Source organism: Brachycentrus maculatus, unplaced genomic scaffold, assembly GCF_059751285.1.
Source record: "Brachycentrus maculatus isolate JH-2025_06_01 unplaced genomic scaffold, ASM5975128v1 h1tg000294l, whole genome shotgun sequence".
Lineage (NCBI taxonomy): Eukaryota > Metazoa > Arthropoda > Insecta > Trichoptera > Brachycentridae > Brachycentrus > Brachycentrus maculatus.
This window is the reverse complement of record NW_028281045.1, coordinates 488,226-512,671: the sequence shown is the minus strand read 5'-3', so window position 1 is coordinate 512,671 and position 24,446 is coordinate 488,226. Positions and strand designations below refer to the sequence as shown.

Genomic DNA, 24,446 nt, shown 5'->3' with positions numbered 1-24,446 from the left:
CTGTAGTGCACAACGCCTTTCAAAACTATTAACTGATTGTATTTTAAATCAGTAAATTTAAATAAAAAAAATACGATCAGGCAATTTCATATAAAAGTTAAATTGGTCAAAGAGATTTAGATAAAGTATGTAATGTAATGAATATATAATTTTTTACATTGTTTTCTAATTTCATCCGTGGATAGTACAAGGTATTTTTTAGATAAACCTAAAAATACCAATGTCACTCTTACATTAATTTATTAATTTATTTATTGAATGGCTAATGCCTTTAACATAATACATATATACAGTATCTAATATAAAAATACACTAATGAATACACTAATAGAGAGACAAAAAGTCTTAAACATAAAATAATAATAAAATAACAAATTGTAAGCACTGTTAAATACATGTCTCCTTTACACACTATCAGCGAGAGAGAGTGAAACATAACGTTTAAATTTATCCATTATAACATGGAGAAGAAATGCTGAGAAAGTACAGACTTCAAGGTAGATAACAATATATTAAATAAATCTATACTATTAAAAGCATTGGCTAACATGTGAAGCCGCGGAATCGGAGAGAAAATGGCATAGTTTGCATTATGTAAAAATACTGTGAATATAGATTTTTGCCTAGTACCTCTTAACGCACGCTAAGCTTTATTTGATTTAGGAGATCAGGGTTTATGTAAGTTAGTTTTCGGATTTTGGGAATAACCACATACTTCAACTTGAACAAGGGATTCACTGGTCAAATATAATAAAAGTGGATAAACTATATAGTTGTTTTATTATATAAAATGCAGTTCCACCAAGAAATGTCAGTACAAAACTTGAATCTAATATAAGAATGCACAAATTTTTTGTGTTTGTACCTGCGGTTTAGCAATAAATGCTAAGGCTGCCAACTGATAATTTCAAGTTATTAGAATCCATAAATACTTTTCAGGGAAAACATTGAAAATTACAAAATATGCAAAATTTGGAATTATTGGTATAATTTATTATAAAAATTAAATTTTGAAAATGACAAAAAAAAATTGTTCGAATTAACGGACTTTTATTGTATATATGTGTATATTATATTAATATATTCCTGAAGAACTGATATGTTGCAATGAGCACTGTATTAATACTAACTTGTAATCTTTGTTTACTAATATAGTTTTAGTTAGTTTATATAATACAGTACCCACTTAAGTCAGTCTGTGTTATTAGTATGGTTGAAATTTGCACTGAAATATGAGTAAAGGTGACACATATTATATTCTTCAATATCATTGTGACATTTACAGGATTTAGATTTTTTTCAGAAGAGGCATTTGAAGTTATAATATGCAATGCGAAATTGTCAAACATATGAATCCAAAGTGAACAGTCCTGTTCTTCAAATACCAGTTCAGAGGAATATTAGTATATTTAATAGGGATGAAAAGATTGATAAACATATAGAAAGGAAAGCGAATACTAGGAACAGAGTGAATGGTGCACTGAAATCGGTTGAAGCAAATAAAAGCCTATCAAAAGTTAAACAAAATTCAAGAAAATAATGCAAATAAAGTATGGCATATCAAAAAGATGGAGAGTTAAATGAATGTTTTTTTTTGTGCATTTAATAATAATGATCCGAAAAACAAAAATTCAATAATATCCATTCACATTTTTTCAGAGTATTATAACTAAGAAAAGGCATTTTTGAATCGCTTCATTGTTCCATCTAATGATCGATATTTTAGAGATAGAAATAAGTGTAAAAAAAAATTGTGAAAAAATATTTTTATTCCTATTTTACTTCATATTTTTTTCATCTTTCACTACAAGTACCATTTGTCAAAATGTCCATATGTTTTTGTTATTTATTATCAATTGTTAAAGCCAACAATATCCATGCATTTCAAAGTTTGTGCTGTCAACATAGCTGATGATGCAGGATATCATTTTTTTACAATTATTTCCATCCTTTGCTTTAAACAGAACAGGGTGTAGAGAATATTCCTGGATATTTTAAGAAATAGTGGTATTTACTAAGTAATTTTTTAATTAAAAATTGATAGGTTTTACCACAAAGTGACTGCCGAATCAATTAATGAAAATATTCCTGGACACAAATGGAGGAGTGATTAGTTCCTTCTCTGATGTGCACTGTATTGTTTTGTTTTCAGGGAGTAACATTAGAGTCCCCGTGGATGCAAGGGAGCTACCAACAGCAGTGCAGTCCTCCCTCGTTGCATTCTTCTCATTCTAATATCAATATGCCATCACCTACTGTGAGTATACATTTATGCTTACAAATTTACTACAATATTTCTTAATTTTATGCCTAAATTTATAGCATTTTGATACTCTCAATTCTTATGCAGGTTCTTATATCGAAGTCTTAAGAAACAAATATACTGCAAAAATACAATTTTACTAAGAGATTTAACCATAAAATAAACGACGGGTAATTATGGGGTACTTATACATAGGTAATTATATTTTGTCCGCCTCCGTAGCGTAATGGTCAGCACACTCGGCTACCGTTCTGGAGGTCCCGGGTTCGATTCGCAGGGGGGTAAAATAAATATAAGTGATTTTTACTCTAATATTTATTCCATATAACCCTGGACTGGTACCTGAAGCGGAGGGCTGATCACCTTTCCTTCATGTGTTAACGATCAAGATAACACTGCGTTTATATGATGCAGTGCCCTATGCATCATTGGGGTGCGGATAAGGGTTTGAAATTATGAGGAGATGCATGAACGTGGAAGAGGCGAAGAATGTTTGCAAAGACAGAGTGGTGAGGCATTCTATTCTCTGTGCCTATCCCTGCAGGGAAGCAGTGTGATGGTTAGTTGGTTAGTTAGTTAGATTTAACCACTTGACGCTCATATTTTTTTCACAAAAATAAACTAAAAATATTGGCTTATTTTATTTGAAGAGTTTACATATTTTAATCAAGAAAATTATTAAAGAACTATTCTTCTTCTCCGTCTTATTCCTCATTGCTGAGGGTTGTGACCCTTGCAGAAGCAATGACTCTTCTCCAGTTATCCCTTGACTGCGCTTCACGTAGCGCTCCAACCACCGAGTGCCTGCTGCTGCCTTAATTTGATCGGTCCATCGTGTGGGGATCTTCCTCTCCCTCTCTTTCCCTCCAGGCTATCGATCACAACTAGTCGTTCCAGGCTATCCTCGTTGCCACGTGCAACGTGTCCAAAGAACTGGAGAATCCGTCGGGTACAGATATTGGCCAGAGTCAAGCCATCCAAGCGTAGTTCCTGGCGAATGGACTCATTGGTGCGTCTAGCTGTCCATGAAATTCGGAGCATGCGCCTCCAACACCACATTTCGAAGGCATCAATTTTTCTCCTTTCTGCTGTTTTTTTAGTCCATGTTTCAGCAGCATAGAGAAAAATGGAGTGGACCTATAAAACTATATATGCATTGGAAATGATAAAATTTAGTCATTTATTAAAGAATCACCAATAAATTCAAACAGAGTCAAAGGTGTTGGAATATCTGTATAAATATTGATTTCCGTCCAATCGTCTAATTCAGGCTGATCAGTTTGGTCTTGATCTGAAAACTCCTCTTCCGATTCCAAACTTTGAAAATACTTTTTATAAGTTTTTAACAAGAAGCGTCGAAGAAACTACTAAGCTAGCTAAACTGTTACTAGCGTCAGGTAGCAACTGCCAAACTCAGGTCAGTTGTTTATCTTATGTAATGCGAACAAGTGGAAACACGCGAGCAGTGCTCGGGTTAACGCGATATGACACGTGCACCGTCCACAAACACTGTCAGTTCAAAAGCATGGTCAATACAATATGGACAAAAACATTTATTTATTGAATTTGCATTTAATTTGTAGAATTCCTTAATCTACTATTAACAAATTGTTGTCTGGTTGTTTTTTCATCAACCCCGACCCTAATTAGTTTACAAATTAGGATCATATACTAATCACAAGTAACCGCAAACCCAATTCCGATCTGTACAGTGTTTTTTGGCGTCTCTTGCACTCTACCAAAGGTAAGCAAATAGAACTCTTACAAGTGTCTCCGGCTCTCTACAAATAGAATGTTAAAGATGCTTTAAGTGTTTCCCGCAAACAATGTGTTAATATATTTTTGTGACAGCTGTTTCGCCTTTTAAGGGTAACATCAAACTAACAAATATCCAGATACATATATTGAAGTATAAAATTTATTTTAAGCAGTTAATGAAATTGAAATTAAAATCATTAAGTAGTCCGCTTCCGTGGTGTAACGGTCAGCACGCTCGGCTACATATAATTCTGTCCGCTTCCATAATGTAATTAATGGTTACCACGCTCGGTTACCGTACTGGAGGTCCCGGGTTCGATTCCTAAGGGGGGTAAAATAAATATAAGTGATTTTTTCACTGTAATATTTATTTAATATTCTATTACCTTGGACTGGTACCTAAAGCGGAGGGCTGATCACCTTTCCTTCATGTGTAAACGATCAAGATAACACTGCGTTTATATGACGCAGTGCCCTGTGCATCACTGGGATGCGGATAAGGGTTTTTTTTTTGAAGTAGGTTGATATTAATACATTTATGACGGGTATTTTTTACGCCTGCGGACCGCTGGTAACAGGATTTGGTAACTATGTACATATAGTTAAAACCTTATCAAAGAGATTGGTAATTACAAAATTTCATTTTAATTTTCATTCGAACCCTTATCCGCACCTCGATGGTGCATAGGGCACTGCATCATATAAACGCAGTGTTATCTTGATCGTTAACACACGAAGGAAAGGTGATCCGCCCTCTGCTTCAGGTACCAATCCAGGGTAATATAGAATAAATATTAGAGTGAAAAAAATCATTTATATTTATCAGACCCCCCTCTGGGAATCAAACCCGGGACCTCCAGAACGGTAGCCGAGTGTGCTGACCATTACACTATGGAGGTGGACTAAATACATAATATTCATATAAAATCTTCTTTTCTGCCTTTGAAATGAGGCCGGCTCAGAAGGTAAAAATACCCTTCCCGTCGTTAAGCATCAATGGACCGAACAGTTAGAAATATCTTTCCATTACGAAGCGTGTCAAGACTGTGTTTTATCCCCGTGACTCATCTCCTGTTCTCGTCCCCACCAGGCTAACGACTCGTACCAGATGGGCGTGTCGCCGGTGCAGGTGTCCTCCAGCAACAACGGGGGCTACCGGAGTCCGCGCAGCCCGGGCAGCAGCCCCGGGGGCCCGGGCGGGGGGGGCGGCGCGGGCGGCGGGGGGGACAGCCCGCACGACACCTACGCGCAGGCCGACAACTACTACATCAACCAGGCGCTACAGCACCACTTCGAGCAGTTCTCCATGGTAAACAATCTCACATTTTCACTATCCCAGGGCAGTTCGGATGCTATAAGCACCGAGTTCCATCAAACTTGGTACAGTTTTTCTGTATATTAAACCCCCCCACAATGTTGAGATTTTTAATTTATTTATTTATACAGTGAAACCTCTATCTATCGTTTTTAAAGGGACCTATTGAAATAAACTATGAATGCGGGAAAACAATGAATGCGGGATAAAGAAGTCAATACACAAGGAGATACGATCGAGTAAAGATACCGTCCTCCCAATCTGCATAACCATTAGTAGGTGGAAATTTCAAGAATACAAGTTTTAGATGTTAATAAATGTATTCATTAAAAAAAATACAATGTTGAACAGAACCCAAAGATTTTCAGATCTCTTCTGCTGTATCCAACACACAAGCTTTCGATAGTCTGTATCCCACACGTTGAAATATTGTCGTCAAATGTAACAAAGTTCGGAAAATTAAAAAAAAAACAGACAAATTATATCAAATATGTAGCATAATTCAAACAATGAATGCGGTAAAATGGTGGATAGAAACGATTGACGCGATCTATTTTTGTATAAAATGAATTCGGGGTAGAAGATATAAACGACACATCCGGGAAAACAATTATTTGAGGAACGATTGATAGAGGTTTCACTGTAGTTAATATACTCATTACAAACTTAAATTTAAATTGTATACATTAACAAATATAGAAAATAAGCGAGAATACTATTGCTAAAAGTGTAGAAGAATCCCGCTTCGGAAAACTCCTTCAGACACATGGAACAGATCAATATCCAAAGAGATATTGTTCAACATAGCGGTAGCTCTTCCTACCGGCATAACCATCGACAGGTTGGTCCTGTGTATAGGAATGTGAAACAATCTATGTCGACGCTATCTTAGGAACATACAGACAGAGATAAGTCCCGCGTTATCGGAGAGAATGTTATAGAGGGTTTATGTTTTTAAATTGTATTTTAATTGAACACATTTCGGACGGGTGTTTTTTATGCCTACGGACCGCTGGCGACAAGATTTGATAATTATGTACATGTAGTGAAGGCCATAAGAGATTGGTACATAATATTCGTATAAAAACATGTAATTCCTTCTTTTCTGACTTTGAAATGAGGCCGGCGCAGAAGGTAAAAATACCCTTCCCGTCCTTAAGCATCAATCGACCGAATACATAGGTAGAAATACCTTTCCCGACCATGATTTTTAATAATAACTTCTTTCAGTGATTTCCGCTGGTTAAAGTGTAAAAATACAATTTAAAAAATTAACCCCCTGTAATGTTCCCTCCGATAATGCATAGGTACATCTATAGGTCAGATAGGTACATCTCAACATTAGGGGGGTTTTGATATATTTGGTACAAGTATTACGTGATGTGTTTCTAGGCTAAGATCTTAATTTGTTGATGTGTTTCTATGCTAACATCTTAATTTGTTAGGGGGGTTTTGCCATATTTGGTACAAGTATTACGTGATGTGTTTCTATGCTATCATCTTACTTTGTTTCTCAAGAAATGATACTGACACATAGCTTATTAACCCAGAAAAACACTATCATCGCAAAAAAAAAACAATTACTCATTTCACTTCCTCCCTTTATAGAAATAATAATGACTTCAAAAAAAATCATAATGCACCCACATAGTATAGCGGTTAATGTGTTTCCCTCCCATGTTAGATGTCTCGGGCTCAATACCCAGTGAAAAGTGTTTTAGCACTGTAAAATTTAACATAATATCACCTTGGACTGGCACCTACATTTACAATTCAAATAATGCAACATTATCTGATGCTGCACTCTAAGCAACTGGATATTGATTTGCAAAAGTGCAGTAAAAGCTTAACAGTTAGAACAACTGTAATTTAATTTGTATTTAAGTACTTAGAAATACCGGTCCCTTTAATGAGTTTTCATACAAAACTCTTGATAATACGTACGAAATTGGAAATTGGAAATTCTCAAAATTATTTTCCTTGAAATTTTAAGTAAAATTACAGGAAAAATACAAAAAATTATGAAAAAAAAATCCTTTTTTTTTTAAACAAAAAAATACAAATTATTTGAAAATTTTGTTTTTTTTTTTCAACAAATTTACAAAACTTCACGTCACTTTTGGCAGTATGTTCACGATATATATTTTTTGCAAGTATTACACTTGGATTATGATAACGTGAAGTATTAATGCTAGTATTTTATATCCTTTTTAGAAATAAGATAATATTTATGACAAATATGTGGATAAAAAAAATCATTTAAAATAACACATTTGCAGTTAGGTCATTTTACGTAGGGTATGTGGATTTATTAATTTTTAAAACTAAATCCAATTTTGAAATAATTTATTGCTTTAAATTTATCTTATACACACTTATGTTGTAAGAGTTCAATTCCCGACTAATGAAACAAAATCTGTGTCTATCACTCTAACACTTAATTAGTTATCCCTTGTCCATCTCCATAGTGTAGTGGTCAGTGCATTTGAATACCATGCTGGAGGTCCCGGGTTCGATTCCCAGGGGGGTCAATATAAATGTATCTATTATTCATTTAACCTTGGACTGGTATGGAGCGCAGGACGGATCACCTTGCCCTTATATATTTAACAATCAATTTAACATTGTGTCAATTCAATATGGCACCACCCTATGCATTATTGAGTGCAGCTAGAGGTCAGAAGAAGTTATTCTGAAGTGACTTCTGAAGCAATTTGCAATTAATGTAAAACTGCGGTACCAGTGCCTTGTATTCTTGGTTCCGCCATTTGGTGTTCGTGAAGCCAATAAAGAAAAACAAATCTATTGGGGGTTGTTTGCTCAAATCTCTTGTTTACAAATTGTTTCTGGGATATGGTTAATGTAGTAAATGCAACAAAATATGAGATCAGTATGCGGAGAGTAAAACCCGAAAAGTTCATTTATTGAAACAATTAGCTATGAATGATGAGTGTTGAAATTCATCTGTGCACTGAGAGTGGTAATGTTCTTTTTGAAATTGTTTTTTGCACTAGTTTGCGTTTTACTCTCGGATGTCTCTTCATCTGAGCGGATTGTACATAGAAAAATGGACGCTTTTAAACTTCCTTTTCATTCCATTGTTGGCATTATACTCGCTATATGAATCGACCAAATAATGGTGGAAAGGCTAGAACCTGTTAGAATAAATTATTACTGTGTGCCGTTCCGAACATCATGTTGTGTTTTCTCTTTTGTTCTGTGCTTCAATAACTATCCGACACGCTATATAGGGAGTGGTGAGTGTTCCCATACTATTGCTTGCTGTCGCCCCCCGACCCCCCCCCCCGACCGCAGACAATCTGACCCGACCTTACCCGACCGATGTTGTGTGGCCATTATAATCGGACAGTGTGCTTCCCGCTTTCATTACTCATACCTAGCTGATACTCGTATCCATAGATCTAGTTTACTACTCTCACAGTGCCAGTCATGTTATGTGTCCACGATCACACATTATATCCTTATATAAAGCGACACTTTTACAAGATAGCAGAGCACAGATCGTGACATATCCACAGTAACTTTTCATGTTTTAAAATTGAGGGCACACGCAACAATGTTCAATCTCCACCGGCGATGGGTCCGCACGGTGTAGCGCTACGTTCCTACTCACATTTTCATATCAACGTATGCTACCACCGTAGTGTTTGTGTATAATGTTGCGCGTAACTCGACAAAATCCAACTCTACATTAGTGAATCTGAAGCTCGCGAGAATCCAGCCATATTAATCCGATACATGCACTTAATTTCACATAGTATAATTATACTGACATACAAATGTATTGTTGGGTAGTATCTCCATCTGGGAACATTGTACAAACACTATGATCGTAGCGTACCTTTGTAGCGCTACAATCGTATTAAGGGTACTTTTTTAAATCTTGCATAACCTATTGCATAACTATTGCATAACCCCAAACAACATGAAAACTAGTCTATCAGTAAAATCCATAGAGATCACCATTATAAAAAAAAACATTCATAAGTCAACGCAATAACTTTACAATGTGATGTTTTTTCATATTTGAGTATTATTTAAGAAGTTCCAAAAAATATTGTATTTGCACATTGCATTCATTATCAATGCAGTATTTAAAATTTAAGGAAAAAATATTCCTTGTTGGAATTTCTATAGAATAATTTTACTGAAAACCTCAATTTAATAGCGAAAAAAATAAATATCAAATAAAATCAAATCTTAAATCATATTTTAAACCAAATGGTGGACAAGTTTTGAATGGGCGAAGAATTACAGAAACACCCCATATGAAGTGCACTTGATGTAGAAAAAATCCTTTAATTTCTGTCTAAATAACTAAAATTTCACACACACACAGTTTCACACATACAATTTCACATTCAGGGACTATATAGTCACAGTAAAAGTTTGCTTATTTGAATTGTGTGATGATTAAAAAAAAATCCTTTCTCTCTTCTCTTTTTTCATATGAAGCTTTCCTTAATTCAAAATTTGAAAAAAAAAATTACTCTGAATTTTTAAATAAAATTATGAAAAAAGCAAAATATATATATTTTGTTGTTTCAATGGAAGGATATTTGGTATTTCATTCACTGCTTATGAAATCAGTATATACGCAAAAAGTTTGTGTTTTATTTCTAAAACTTTATTTTATCTCCAATTTAATTAATGTATTAAATTTTAGAATCAAAAAATCTTTTTGACTCTACTAAATTGTATTTTATTGTTAAAAAAACATGTAAAAAAAAGTCTTGTTATGGCATTTTCAAACGATGTTGTCTCCAGTAAATTATTACTGCATATGTCAAAACTGTTATTTATGTACCTAGAATTGTAAAGCTATATCCTTATATGGTCCTTACCATCAGTCCATTTAATCTTCACATTCTTTTGAAAATGCCATAACAAGACGAAACAATTGTCAAAAAAATATTATGTGTTTTTTAACAATAAAACATAATTTAGTAGACAAAAAATCAGTGTTTAATTTTAACATTTAATATTAAAACTTTATTTGTTTTTTTTTTAATTTCCATCAAATGGACAAGCTTTTACTGTGCATCTATAACAATATTAAATGCTTAAAAAAACAAAGAATAGATTAATAACTTCAAATAAAGCCAAACAATACAAAATGATGGCTTTAATTATAGCTACAATTATACAGTATACAGGGTCATACAAAATTACATGCCTGTGTTAGCAACATATCGCTCACTCCTTTCAAGAACGTCAAAAATAAAAAAAACTTGATTATTCAGGAGAACGTTTTTAAAGTTTAAATATATATGTAATACAATGTATTAATAATAAATATCATGCCACTTATTGAACTTTTTATTGTGCAACAGATCTTTTTAGGTAAAACCTGAAGGTTTTTTCTCCATTTAAAAAATATTTAGTATATAAAAAAAAAATTAAACAATACCTTTTCTTTAAAATGCAAAAATAACACTTTCCGTCCTGTAGCGGGTAAATATGAAGTTAAAAATATGCCTCTTTTGCTGGGATATAGTAAATTTTCTGAGCATTCCGAAAACATGCACAACTGAAAATTGACAAGTTTTGATTTATGACGTTCTTGAAAGGAGTGAGCGATATCTTCTCACTTGTTACAGACTATCATTTCAGTCATCACCTTATTTCCTTCATCCATCTGGTACTCATTCTCCCGTACACCAGTTACTTGGCTTACTCTGTTCCTTCTTTCTCATTTGCGATCTTGTCGCGAATGGGACAACTATCCCTCGTTATGTGTAGACCCATTTTATGTGTTTGGAAAATTATCATTACAATGTTTATCATTTCTTTTCACGGTTTGTGACAACCCTGTCTGGCATCAAAATTAAAACTAATAAATCCAGATCTGGGATCTGAGGAAGATTTAATAAATACAAAACTACTAGATTTAAACAAGTTTAAGAAGGACACTTAGTAAAATGCTGTATTTTCACAAGAAAATTTTGCAAATGAAAATTTCAATATTCTGGATTTTTATGAATATTGAGAGAACCTTAATACATCATTTAATATATATCTAGAGAATGTTTAATCCAATATTCCTCCTGAATGGAAATACCCTATTGCTTACAAACATGAGTTTTTGCGGCTATAAATATAATGCGTATGTAATAATCTACAAAATAACAAATGTAGTCCAAAACACCAGAAATCAAAAAATCAAAATCCCAAAGGTGTCCCCTATATGGGGCATGCGCTTAGAGGAGAGAAGTACGAGCTATAACACCTACCCATAAAAGACAAAATAGAGGGTCGACGAGGTGTGAGCACAAGACAGATCCCTGGCTCCGGAATATACGAGATTGGACGGAGATCAGAACCGTCTAAGTGCTGTTTAGAGCTGCCCAAGACAAGGATTATTACTCTAAAGTTATAGTTGACGTCGGGGGGACTTGACATGACACGCATAGAAGAAAAAGACGTCCAAAATTGCATAAATTACTTAAAAACACAGTCAAAATGTCAACAACATTTTAAATACATGATATCTATTTTTACAAATTGATTGAAACATCATTTGTTAAATGAATATATGTATAGAGAAAAATCTATGTGTGCATCTAATAATACTGTGGATAGCTGGAAAACAGTATTTTTCAATATTGCTGTCATAAATCATTTTATTGGCCTCCATATTGTAATTGTGCCGGAAATCCTTGGTTCAATTCCCGAGGAGACTTCAGGAAAATGCAGTGTCCTATGCACCATTGGGAATGTATAACGATTGAAATATATAATTTAGTACAACTTAAGTGGATATTCGTAACAGTAGTGTAAGCATTCAAGAAATGCTTAACTGAAATACAAAATGTGCTATTTAGAACCATTTTCAGTTAATGATGATGAAAAAGTGGAGCAGAAGAAAGAACAAAGGTGTTTTTATATCTATTCCACAAATGTCAGTGCTAAATTTCCAATGTTAAATGTTACTTCATTACTACGATGAAAAATTGCTACTACATAAATGCCAAAAGCCATTTCGTCTCAATTAAAATATATATAGTAATATCGTGATTCGAAATCATTAGGCAAGTTTTCAGTGCTAATTTTTTTAGTAAAATCTATTACATAAAACCAGGGATATATGTATGTGTTCTGTAAACCTTTGAGAATTTGAAGATAAAAATACAACTACTTGCAGTTTATATAGCCTTCATTTACTCTATATTTTATTTACAGTTAACCGATGGTTATTCGTTAATTAGCAATAAGAAAATACTAGACTATCCCGTACGTACAGATACACCTTGTAGTTTCGGTTAACAGCTCACCAGCGGTTTCACCTACAACAACTGCACAGTCGAGTCTAAATTGTGTCACAGTAAAATTGCAGGAGTAAATGAAATTTCAGTACATCATTTTGTTCATGCAGTTATTGTCATTTTTATATTCTAATTCTCAATGATTTGAGAAATGAATTTATCAAATTACCCCAATTTAGAAGATTGTTACAAAATTCATTAGGTAATTTATGAATCACTTTACACAAACATGAATAGGTGACATCAAAATCTATAATAATTTATTGAAAGCCGAGAATCAGAGTTTGTGTTTTAATAAAAATATTTTTAAAGGTGTTTGGCCCCTTTATACTATATCATACTATTGCTTTATACTATATCAGGTTTGACTGTGGATAAAAATCAAGTTTAAAATATCAACTCAGCTTTTTTCACAATTCGCTCACTCCTTTCAACATCGTCACATATAAAAAAACTAGATTTTTCAGGAGATCGTTTTTAATGTTTAAAGATACAATAAAATGTACTAAAAATAAATATCAAGCCACTTCACTTCAAATGGAGAAAAAACATTATTTGAAGCCACTTACTGAACTTTTTACTGTGCAACAGATCTTTTTAGGTAAAAACTAAATGTTTTTTCTCCATTTGAAAAATATTAAGAATATTAAAAAAAAATTAAACAATACCTTTTCTTCAAAATGCAAGAACAACACTTTCTGCCCTGTAGCGGGTAAATATTGAGTTAAAAATATGCCGCTTATGCTGGAATATAGTACATTTTCTGGGCATTCCGGAAACATGCATAACTGAAAATTGACGATTTTTGATATATGACGTTGAAAGGAGTGAGCGATTTTCGAAAGATTTTCGAAATAAGCACACTGTCATAAACCTTCCTCCGTGTTTGAGGACCTCAGTCGTAATTATAGAAATATTGAATGTAATAATAATCGAAGGTTGGGACAAACGCCGCGTTGTCGGTATCATGATCACAAATCAACTGACTGCGAATTGACGTGATTGATCAGAAGAATATGGAAGAACTACACAGCTACAACTGGCATGCAATAGTTAGAGTGAAATAAATCAAATGTCTCAAACAACACTTGATGACACGAACCATTCCACCATTGGATCACATATCGACTGTAGATCGCGGGAATATTTATCAAAACATAAATTGAAAATCACACATTATGAATATTTTTAAACAAAAATGCCAAAGTATTATTATAAAGATTACAAAAAAAATATGCATCAAATTCTTTGAAAAATTACCAAGTTATTTTAGGGGGATTTCAAATCCCCCACTTAGGTCCGGGTAGGTTAAAAACTAATCGTCAAATTGACTATGTGAATACCTAATAAACTTTAATATTTCTAGAAGTGTAAGGCTGATCTTCTTACCTTTGTATGATTAATCATAATGATGTAACACTCACATGAAAAATCAATGCCACAACGCCACTCTGGTCAAAAAAATAGTGAAAAATGAAATACTCCTCTGGATGACAATCATGGCGATCATTTTAGGCCGTGAAGGCACAGCCTATTATGAATTCCTTATGCCGAGCACATACGAAATGCCTTGTGGTAATCTTTGCTCTTCAAACCGTGTCAGTTTCTCGCCCTCACAAGTGAGGAATTTAATTATGATGCTTTGTGCGATATGGTGACAGTTCACCGCTGAATACACTTGGCTAGGCTAATCAACAGGTTTTCCTTCTTTGGACATTGCTACCTACACTGTACTGGTACATCAACCAATATTACAAATTTAATAAAAAAAGCCTGTCAATATTTAACTTACGTAATTAATATTTTTAAAAACTTTGTTGTGTAATTTTGGTAGTAAATATGTATATTTCAAAATATTGATCAGGGCATCGGCCATGTTGTCCATGATTACATGACTCATGATAGACAAAAAAAGTAACAGATAATTTACTAAACAAGTACAGTGGAACCTCTCATAAGGAGTAATTCCCATATCGAGCAGATAAAATGTGAAAAAGTTGCACCTTAACGAGCGACATTCGCATAACGAATTACAGAGAAAGGTCAAGTCCCTTTTTCACGACATTAACTTGTGAGCATCAACATAAAATTAACATAAAGCGTTTCGTTTAATGAGTAAGATCCTGGAACGAACTATGCTTGTTACGAGAGGTTCCACTGTATATGATAAAGTTAGTACCACAGTTGAACATGATATAGCCGCGCGACAACGCACACTATGACACCGACACTTGACATGTTAGCGTATCCCAATATATGATGGTCTGTGTGTGTCCAATGCAATCTGGCTAAAGGACTGGGCACAACTGGTGCAGAGTCTCTTGGATTCCGGGGTAACTTGGACCACCCAAGTCCAGGTGAAGATATCCATCAATCTTGTTCTTTATTCCAATCTCTTTCAACAGATATTTTTCTTATAATTTTGCCTCCATTCTTATATTGTTAGGTTGTTCCGAAAGTAATGGCCGATGCTAACCTTTCAATTCAATGTGTAACGTGCTTAGAGTAAATAAACTTATTATTGAATTATGTAAGAAATGGGAAAAAATGGGATTAAATGCATGTTCTCTGATAAAATAGAACCTTTTTAATGTTTATTCTCGTACTGTTCCTTCAAATTGTCAAAATAGAGTAATTGGACAATATTTACAGATTTTTTATATATGGTTTTTTAATATTCGTAAATGATTTTTAAGTTTTATTTTATTTTGAAAACTTTTATCGTACAATAATAAAAGCAACCTGTCTTGTAATGCAATAGTCATTTTAGATTTTTCAAAATTGGTGTACATATTTGTCTTGGATATAAATGGATTCAAAGAGACTCAGGCAGAGAGTAGAATCTCATTATTTTTGCCATATCCAACCTTTTCTTTCAATCCTGAGGTGTAATAGATCATCATTTGCATTAATATTTGGGTATTAAAACGATCCATACTCTCAAATTATGTTTCATGTATTTATGGTTGTAAATGAACCCTTAAACTTTTGAATGCTGCAACATTTAATAGGTTTAGGGAGCTTTCTGTTACCTTTTTGTCATTTTATAAATATGATAAAAGAAATACTATGATGTAATTAAATAACACATTAAAAAAATATTTAATTTAATTACACGAAGAAAAAAACACTGATTTTAATCTGCCAGGTGTATATTCTACAGACTAGAATATTTACTTTTTAATTAAAATTTTACTTAGTAAATACCACTTTTTCTTCAAATCTACTGTGACACGTGGTATCCTTCATCTCCCGCATACTCGGTATCCAAGGCGCGTAATATGGAGTTCCCGATCCCCGGATGTTCCCGTGGCCTCTCGGTCCACGGAGAGATGGATTGTTTCAGTCTTCATCCGCGTGATCGCGGAGTTTGAATTCGCCGCCTCCGAGAGAATCTCTGACAATTCCATCATATTCTCCATACCACCGCCATCCATATAATTTTCTTATAAAATTATCAACAAACCCCGCTATCATCTATCTCGAAATGTGATTATAGCGGGATAATAATTGCCGAATCAATTAATGCAATAAGAATATTTAGGATTGTGATTCGTATGGTTCTTACAATGATTGAATTAGTTTATTTACTTAAAATATTTATTTCATTGAAGTTGAATGTTAAAACCGACCATTATTTTTGGAACTACCTAATATTTAACAGATAGATGATTATATTTTTCTCAACCGCTACGCTCCAGACAGATTTTTTTTATCTTCCTTTGTTTATTGATTTTTTATCAATCTGCTGTGTTCTCTCATTCTCTATACCTCTTTCTCATTGTGCATATTGCTTGGTAGTGTTTCCCGATACACAATTGCATTTTATATGCGTCACATTCTGCTTTTCAATAGCAATTAGCGTCTGCATGAACATTTAACAGTAAACAACAATATCCACACATAGTTCAGTACACTCTTTTACAAACCCGACCTCTTCGATTGCTCCCATTTTTAGAGTTACACTCAAATAATACTTAACTTTATTTCTATTTCGATCAAAAGTGTAGTTTAGTACTTTCCAGATGATTGACAATCGTTCTACTTGTGAAATGAGCGTGTTTTAAAATGGAATTTATTCTTCAACATCTCTTTATTTTACATCGAAATGATATATTTAAACTATAAAAAAATTAACAATTCAAAATATGGGACTAAATTTTAAATTGTATTTTAAAAAAATGGACCAGCGAATAATTTATAATATATATAAGTAATCTGCCGTGTGAATTTCAACCAAAATAAGGGAACTGGAAAATTGTTTTTTTCTTCTTATTGATAAATTATATTAAACTTACGTAAGTAATATTTAAAATAATAATATTGTACGAAGTGTGTTTTTTTAAAAATAAATACTGTTATGCTTTAAAAAAAAGTTAAGTTTTTCAAACAATTTTGTTTTGTACATGAAAGACTTCAGTTTTATTAACATAAATACCACCAACATTATGACACTTCGCGCACTCCTTTCAAGAACGTCATAAATCAAAATACTTGATTTTTCAGGAGAACGTTTTTAAAGTTTAAAAATATAATACAATGAATTAAAAATAAATATCAAGCCACTCTTTGAACTTTTTACTGTGCAATAGATCTTTTTAGATAAAATCTGAAGGTTTTTTCTCCATTTGAAAAATATTTAGAATATTTAAAAAAAATAACTAAACAATACACTTTATTCAAAATGCAAAAACAACACTTTCTGCTCTGTAGCGGGTAAATACGAAGTTTAAAATATGCCTCTTTTGCTGGGATGTAGTACATTTTCTGGGCATTCCGAAAACACGCACAACTGAAAATTGATGATTTTCGATTTATGACGTTCTTGAAAGGAGTGAGCGACTTGTCTTATCGAACTACAAGCTTTTGTATCCGTCATGATAGAAGCTTGCTGCCTGATTTGATACCCACTGCAACACAGCCGTTTTTAGGCTATGACTATATATTTTGTGGCTGACCTCCGACATGCTTTTTTGGCAAAGCATCCACAATTGATTGAAATATGGATGCTTCTGCAGATGCAGAAACACATGGTAATTACTGGGCGCTAGATCTGGGCTGTATAGTGGATGATCAAATCCTTCTCAGCCAAGAGATATCCGTATTCACAGTCAGCGGGATTCTCTATCGGCAGAGACATTTTAAATACGCAAAAGCAAATGTAAATATGATTGACTGATGCCGCAATGACGTCTGTGGCTATTCAATAAATATAGATACACAGACCACAACGCTGCCGCATCGAAATTTCAAAACTGTAGTAAAAAAAAACACGCCTCGTACATCATAAGTTTATGACTTCAGATTTACCTGACTAATAATTCCTTGCACATTTGAAACGAAAGGGTTACTGATAGTATGGACATATCGATAGCTGCAACTGAATGTACTTTCACCCAGAGTGTACTCGTATGTTAGATGAAATTGTGGTTTGTTTTATTATTGATATGTTATTCGCTTTCCGTGTTTAGTATTATGGTTATTATTTTATTTGCTGCATTCAACATTTTGATATTTTTGACAATTGATGATATTGATAATTGTAAAGCAAATGAAGACAGACAGAGTCAAGTAAGCTTCCTAAATGCAATTACTGATTTTATTTATTATTTTGTAGCGAGCTTATTCCTACCTTAAATACACCGAATAACAACCTTTAACCAAGTATGGACCAACTTTATCGTCCAAACGAAATTAATCCGAAATCAATATGGATAAGTTGTTGCATTCTCATTTATAATTCAAATGTCAAATTTATTTTTAAAAAGGGGACTTGTAGTGACATCTGTGGACTTCTTCACAACCTCAATTTTAAAAATTCCAAAACTGATTGAAGATGTCAAAAACCTGTTTTTCTTCATGTTTGATCATGTGAAATGACCATGATTTCATTTTCATTCACTATATTAGTTATTTTTGTGGTTATCTATACAACTGAACAAAAAAATACAAAAACAACTCATCCCCAAATAGACAAACAGAGTTGAGTTTGTTAGAAGTAATACTCCAAGAGGAATACATAACTTGTTGCTTAGGATAATCAAGATATATATATATATATATATATTTTTTTTAAGTGATTTTTCTACGATGAAAATATTGTTTAATTACAATAAAAAGTGCGATGTGATTATTAACCTTGTAATGAGATACACAATAATATTTTTTTTATAAGTAATACATCGTAAGTACATACTATCCACAACATGATTCTATTTTCTTAAGCAAATTTATTCTTCATAGTTTATTTATCGCAAGTCTTTTAACACATCTCATGCGGGACTAATCAAGGGTAAGTTAACACATTGTTGTAGGACGGTTTTTTCATCAACCCCCATCCCAATTATACTCAGTCTGCCACCCGACCCTCAGTATACTAATCACAAGTAACCGCAAACCCAATTCCCATCTGTACAATGTTTGCAGGCGTCTCTCGCGCTCCACCTAAAGTAAGCAAATAAAACTCTTGTAAGCGTCTCCCGCTCTACTAATAGTATGTAAAAGACGCTTTTAAGCATTTCCCGCCAATGTGCTAATGAAAGATGTGGGTGTATTCCGCTTGCGTTACGTATTAATCGCAACAGCATATAAATCATTAATACATTTTGAATCTTTCTGATGAAAAAAGAAGAAATATAAGCCTACAATATTATGATGTTTTTATGAATTTTATGAATCTCACAGCCACTTAATAATTTTAAAATATAAAGTGAATGTAATTATACACTAAAAATACATAGTAAATGAATATTTTACTAAAGAGTAGGACAGTCCCGAGTTATACTCCTTATAATAAAGCTTTAACGAAAATTAAGTCACTATAAACCTTAAATATCGCAATATAATAAGCAAAAAATAGACACCCGCTACAGGGATAAAAAAATGATTATTTCCGCATAAGACGTTTTAATTGATTGATTCAAAAAGTGTAACTTCATATTGTAATATATTTTTAATGCACTAGGCATATATTTTTGTTTATTCACTCTAGGCATGTGTATTTTTTTATACTAAAATAGTTTTTAATTACTCTACATTACACATTCTGCATGTTTACAACTTCGAGCACTGTATTTTAAGAAATGATACTGCTAATGTTTACATTACGATCTAATAATTGTAGGATCTTTTTTTTATGTCTTCAAAATATTGTAATTTTAATCTCAGATTTCGTAAGCGATCAATCAGCTCTTATTGATCTTGTATAGTATGTGAACAATGTGCGAATAGTGACAAATCTTATGTGTAAGTAATTATCTGTCTCACATTTCAGACTGACTCTCCAGCGACGACCATCAGTTTCATCAACAATGGAAATAGTAACCAATCACACTACTTACCCGTAAGTCATTTTCAATGAGATCTGATTCATCATCATTTTTCAACTCTTTTCAAAAATGACAATCACTCGTCTGCAAAACTGCTATTAGCGGCACAATTTCTACTGATTGCAAGAATGCATTTGAGAATTTTTCTTTCTCAGTTTTTAGGTACATATTGTAGTATGATTTTCACATCTACTGAACGATTGAATTATGTAAGCTTCGTGTGTGCGCTAAAAGTCCATTATTAAATATGTTTCCAATCACTCAAAATCCCTGATCCCTTTTAGCTATAACTGCTAATCAACACAAAAAATAAAGCCACTTGAGTCTACCCAAGCTCTTTTGCCTAGCGGCCAAAATATTTTGAATTTTGCTAACAGTGTTTTAGTATTAATCAGTCTTGAAAAAGAAGCGGTTAGCTTCGAAACTGGTAGACATTATAATTAAGTTTAATACAAAGTTATGGTTTTCATTATTTAAGTTAATTTTCCGGTTTTGAATGAGGGCTTCCTTTTCCCTTTCAGACGTTATCGGGCTCCGACGGAGGCGACGGGGGAGGAGGCGGCGGGGGGGTGTGGGCGGGCGGGGGGCCCTGCATAGCGGGCGCCGCGCCCAACACACCCACCACCATACCGGACATCATACTCACAGGTACTCCACACGCGATTCATCCTACAAACATCGTTCATTTGAAATAATTATTCAATTCAATTTAATTCAATTTATTCAATAATTAATATACACATAATTTATATTTAAAGCACTAACTTTGTGATTTTCCATTTAATAATTAAATGTAACTTTGTTTTAAAATCACTAAAAATATATTTTTAAATACATACATATATATATATATATATATATATATATATATATATATATATATATATATATATATATATATATATATATATATATATATATATATATATATATATATATATATATATATATATATATATATATATATATATATATATATATATATATATATATATATATATATATATATATATATATATATATATATATATATATATATATATATATATATATATATATATATATATATATATATATATATATATATATATATTTGTATATATTTATATTGAGATCGAGCGGTTGATCACTTTGTTGCTTCAGTAGATTTGCATAAATTGCATTACATTAGTCTAGATGAATTTTTTCATTACTACCAAATTAATTAATTCAAATGATCACAAGGAGATAGGTACATCGCTGTAACTTTGTACGGTATTCATGTACATTATCATATAGCCAAGGCAATATGATAATGATGATCCGTATTATTATAATAAAATAGTAACTAAAGTACATACTTTGAGGTGAGAGAAATACAAAGTACTAAATTTATGTGTATATTTCAAGGCAAATTGGATAGTAAATCCATCATAAGAAAAAGACGTATATTTTGACTTAAAATTTTAATGAGTGGTTCTACTGTTGTAATAATACCACCTTGATCAAAAAGTTCCCGAAATGTGTTCAGAAAATCAAAAATACAAGATTATTCATCAAAATCGATATTGACCCCTTCAAAGTACTCCCCATCGACTTCAATGCACTTATGCCAGTGCTTGATCAATCATCGAAACATTTTTTATAATCGGTTTCAAATTTGGTACATATCGGTACATAATTATCAAATCCTGTTGCCAGCGGTCCACAGGCGTAAAAAATACCCGTCCGAAATGTGTGAATCTTTTACTCTCATTTTTATAGTATTAAATTGTAAAAGTATGAGTATTTTTTTTGGACAAAATTAATACATTTTTATCCAATATGTTAATCATTTTATTATTACATTCAATACAATTACGAGTGTAAATTTGTAAGTATATTATAGTTTTCCATAGTGAAAATGATGTAAAATTGATAATTTCCAATTTGTAAGTGTGTATTACAACAATTTGACTGATGTTTGGTCAGACTTCTCCAACTCGACGGGCGGGTCGGACATCAACAAGGAGCTGTCCCTGCAGCTGAGCAAGGAGCTGGGCGGCCAGTACGAGACGCCGCTGTTCCCCGAAGACGAGGGCCTCCGGGACAGCCTCGGCACCATCGACCTGGACGGCTTCCAGATGCTCACCGACCCCGCCATGAACGTGCTGCCCGACCCCACCGCCGAGGACGTCTTCCGCCAGGACCGCTTGTAGTAAGGGTTGCCTCTACTCACCACCCACCCATCCACCCACACACACTCACAGCACGGTCCATAACCCAAATTGCCCTCAGCTCTACTACCATTTGGAATGTTAACTGATCTTACCGCTGTTGACATTGGAATGCATCTGTTTTTGTACATTAGTTACAAATATTGGCAAAATAATATCTTCCCATCAACTGAAAAAGTAATGATTAAAGAAAATACTTGTTTTATACCACTTGAGTTTTATTAAAGACTACATCGGCTGTCCAAACTCAAAACACAGTAAGGGATATTTTTTTCGTTGTACGTTTTTTTGCATTTTTGGACTAAGTAGATTCTACTTAGTCCAAAAAAGCAAAAAAAACCTACTACAATTTTTTTTTAATCATTGTAACATGTCTTACCATAAAGTTAATGCCGAAACAATAAATTAAAAAGTAATGTTTAATAATAATCAATTTTTTTATTTTATTTGTTTAACCCTAAATTATGGGACATTCGTAAAATTTACAACGGATATCCACTCTGCGAGGAGCACTGTGGCAACGCATTTGATAAATGTAGTGACCAATAGCATGTCTCTTAATTATTATTTTTGACATCTCATCATAGATTAAGAAGAATATGGAAGTCTGGGCATTTAGGGGGCTTACAACCGCCATAGGCTGGTTTAGAAAAATAACTCCTATAATTGGAGATAATCCAGATTAATAAGTATTTGGACACACTCAAGATGTTGTAAAGTGTCTCTTAATTTTTTATCGATATTTTATGTCTGTTTTAACATATTGCACTTATTTAAAAAAATGTTTTTAGTAAATGCTTATGGTAAAATGTGAGTTTTTCTTACTGTCGTACATTTTAAGATACTCCCGTAGTCGAGGGTTAATAAGTACAGGCAGTGCATAAAAAAAACTTTATTTTATCAGTAAATGTTTCACATTTTTGACAAATATCACTCTTGATTGTATTTGATTAATACATTTTCTGAGTCACTTTGTCACTTTTTATACATTTTTTTTCTGAATTTATTTCTATTGAGTTTCTTTGCCTGATGACATGTTTGTGTACAGTCTTGCCAATAGACAGTGTCCATCCAGCAATAACAGAAGTATAACATGCATTCAATCATGTCACCAACACGTACGCCGAAATAGTTAATATTCCAAATGTGTCTTGTCTCTTACCTGTTGAGTGGGGAGATATGTAAATCGTTGTTGAGATAAAATGTGTGCAAATTTGGCTGCAAAATATCACCGCAAGTAATGTGAGTCGTATCATTCCTAAAGTTGATAAAAAATATTTTTATTAATATTCATCAGCGAGTGAATTTTCTTGCTGTAATTCAAACCATCACTGTGATGCAGAACCTTCTTGTAGGATTTGTAGGACTTGTTACCCTTACAAAAGGGATTTTTGTTGTCGTTAATGTATATATATATATATATATATATATACATATATATATATATATATATATATATATATATATATATATATATATATATATATAATTTTTTTATTTTTTTAATAAAACCCTTATCCGCACCCAAATGGTGCATAGGGCACTGTGTCATATAAACGCAGTGTTATCTTGATCGTTTATATATGAAGGAAAGGTGATCAGCCCTCCGCTTCAGGTACCAGTCCATGGTAATTTTGAATAAATATTACAGTGAAAAAATCACTAATATTTATTTTACCCCCCTTGGGAATCGAACCCGGGACCTCCAGAACGGTAGCCGAGCGTGCTGACCATTACACTACGGAGGCGGACAAAATATATATATATATATATACATATATATATATATATATATATATATATATATATATATATATATATATATATATATATATATATATATATATATATATATATATATATATATATATATATATATATATATATATATATATATATATTTCATGTTTGGGGGGGAGACTGCGAAAATTCACCAATAAGCTTTTGTGTGGTAATTGTTTAAGTAGTTTTTTTACAATCAATTTTTCATAATGTATTTTTTAGTTAAATTAAAATACAATCATAATTGTTTTTCTTCGTTTATTTTTAGGGGTATCTTTGTGAATTTTTGGGGTGTCCCCTTGAAGCATGGTGTATTTATTGCTAAATAGATAGACTCTTAATTAATTTTAATATTTGTCAATGAAATTTGTAATTAATGCATTATTTAAGAATATAGTTAATACTTTTCTTTTATTTAGGATAAATTGGGTTCAATGCGCATGTTTTTAGATTAATTTTTTTTATCGACATGGAATGTTATGTTAATTTCATTGTAATGACATTTGTTTGTACTTTTAT

General features: G+C 32.7%; 1 protein-coding gene across 2 annotated transcripts in view; it reads left to right on the top strand.

The window, feature by feature from the left end:
- Positions 1-23,923, top strand: part of Crtc (CREB-regulated transcription coactivator) — an 83,113-nt gene extending 59,190 nt beyond the window's left edge. Inside the window, exons 7-11 of one of the 2 annotated variants that reach the window (XM_088267414.1) lie at positions 2,153-2,257; positions 5,112-5,330; positions 19,896-19,964; positions 20,472-20,598; positions 21,901-23,923. In XM_088267414.1, coding sequence (XP_088123540.1) covers positions 2,153-2,257; positions 5,112-5,330; positions 19,896-19,964; positions 20,472-20,598; positions 21,901-22,127 — 747 coding nt within the window. In that variant the 3' untranslated portion in view covers positions 22,128-23,923. The remainder of the gene's footprint in view (positions 1-2,152; positions 2,258-5,111; positions 5,331-19,895; positions 19,965-20,471; positions 20,599-21,900) is intronic. The other variant, XM_088267413.1, reaches the window with a different exon arrangement.
- The last annotated feature ends 523 nt before the right edge of the window (positions 23,924-24,446 follow it).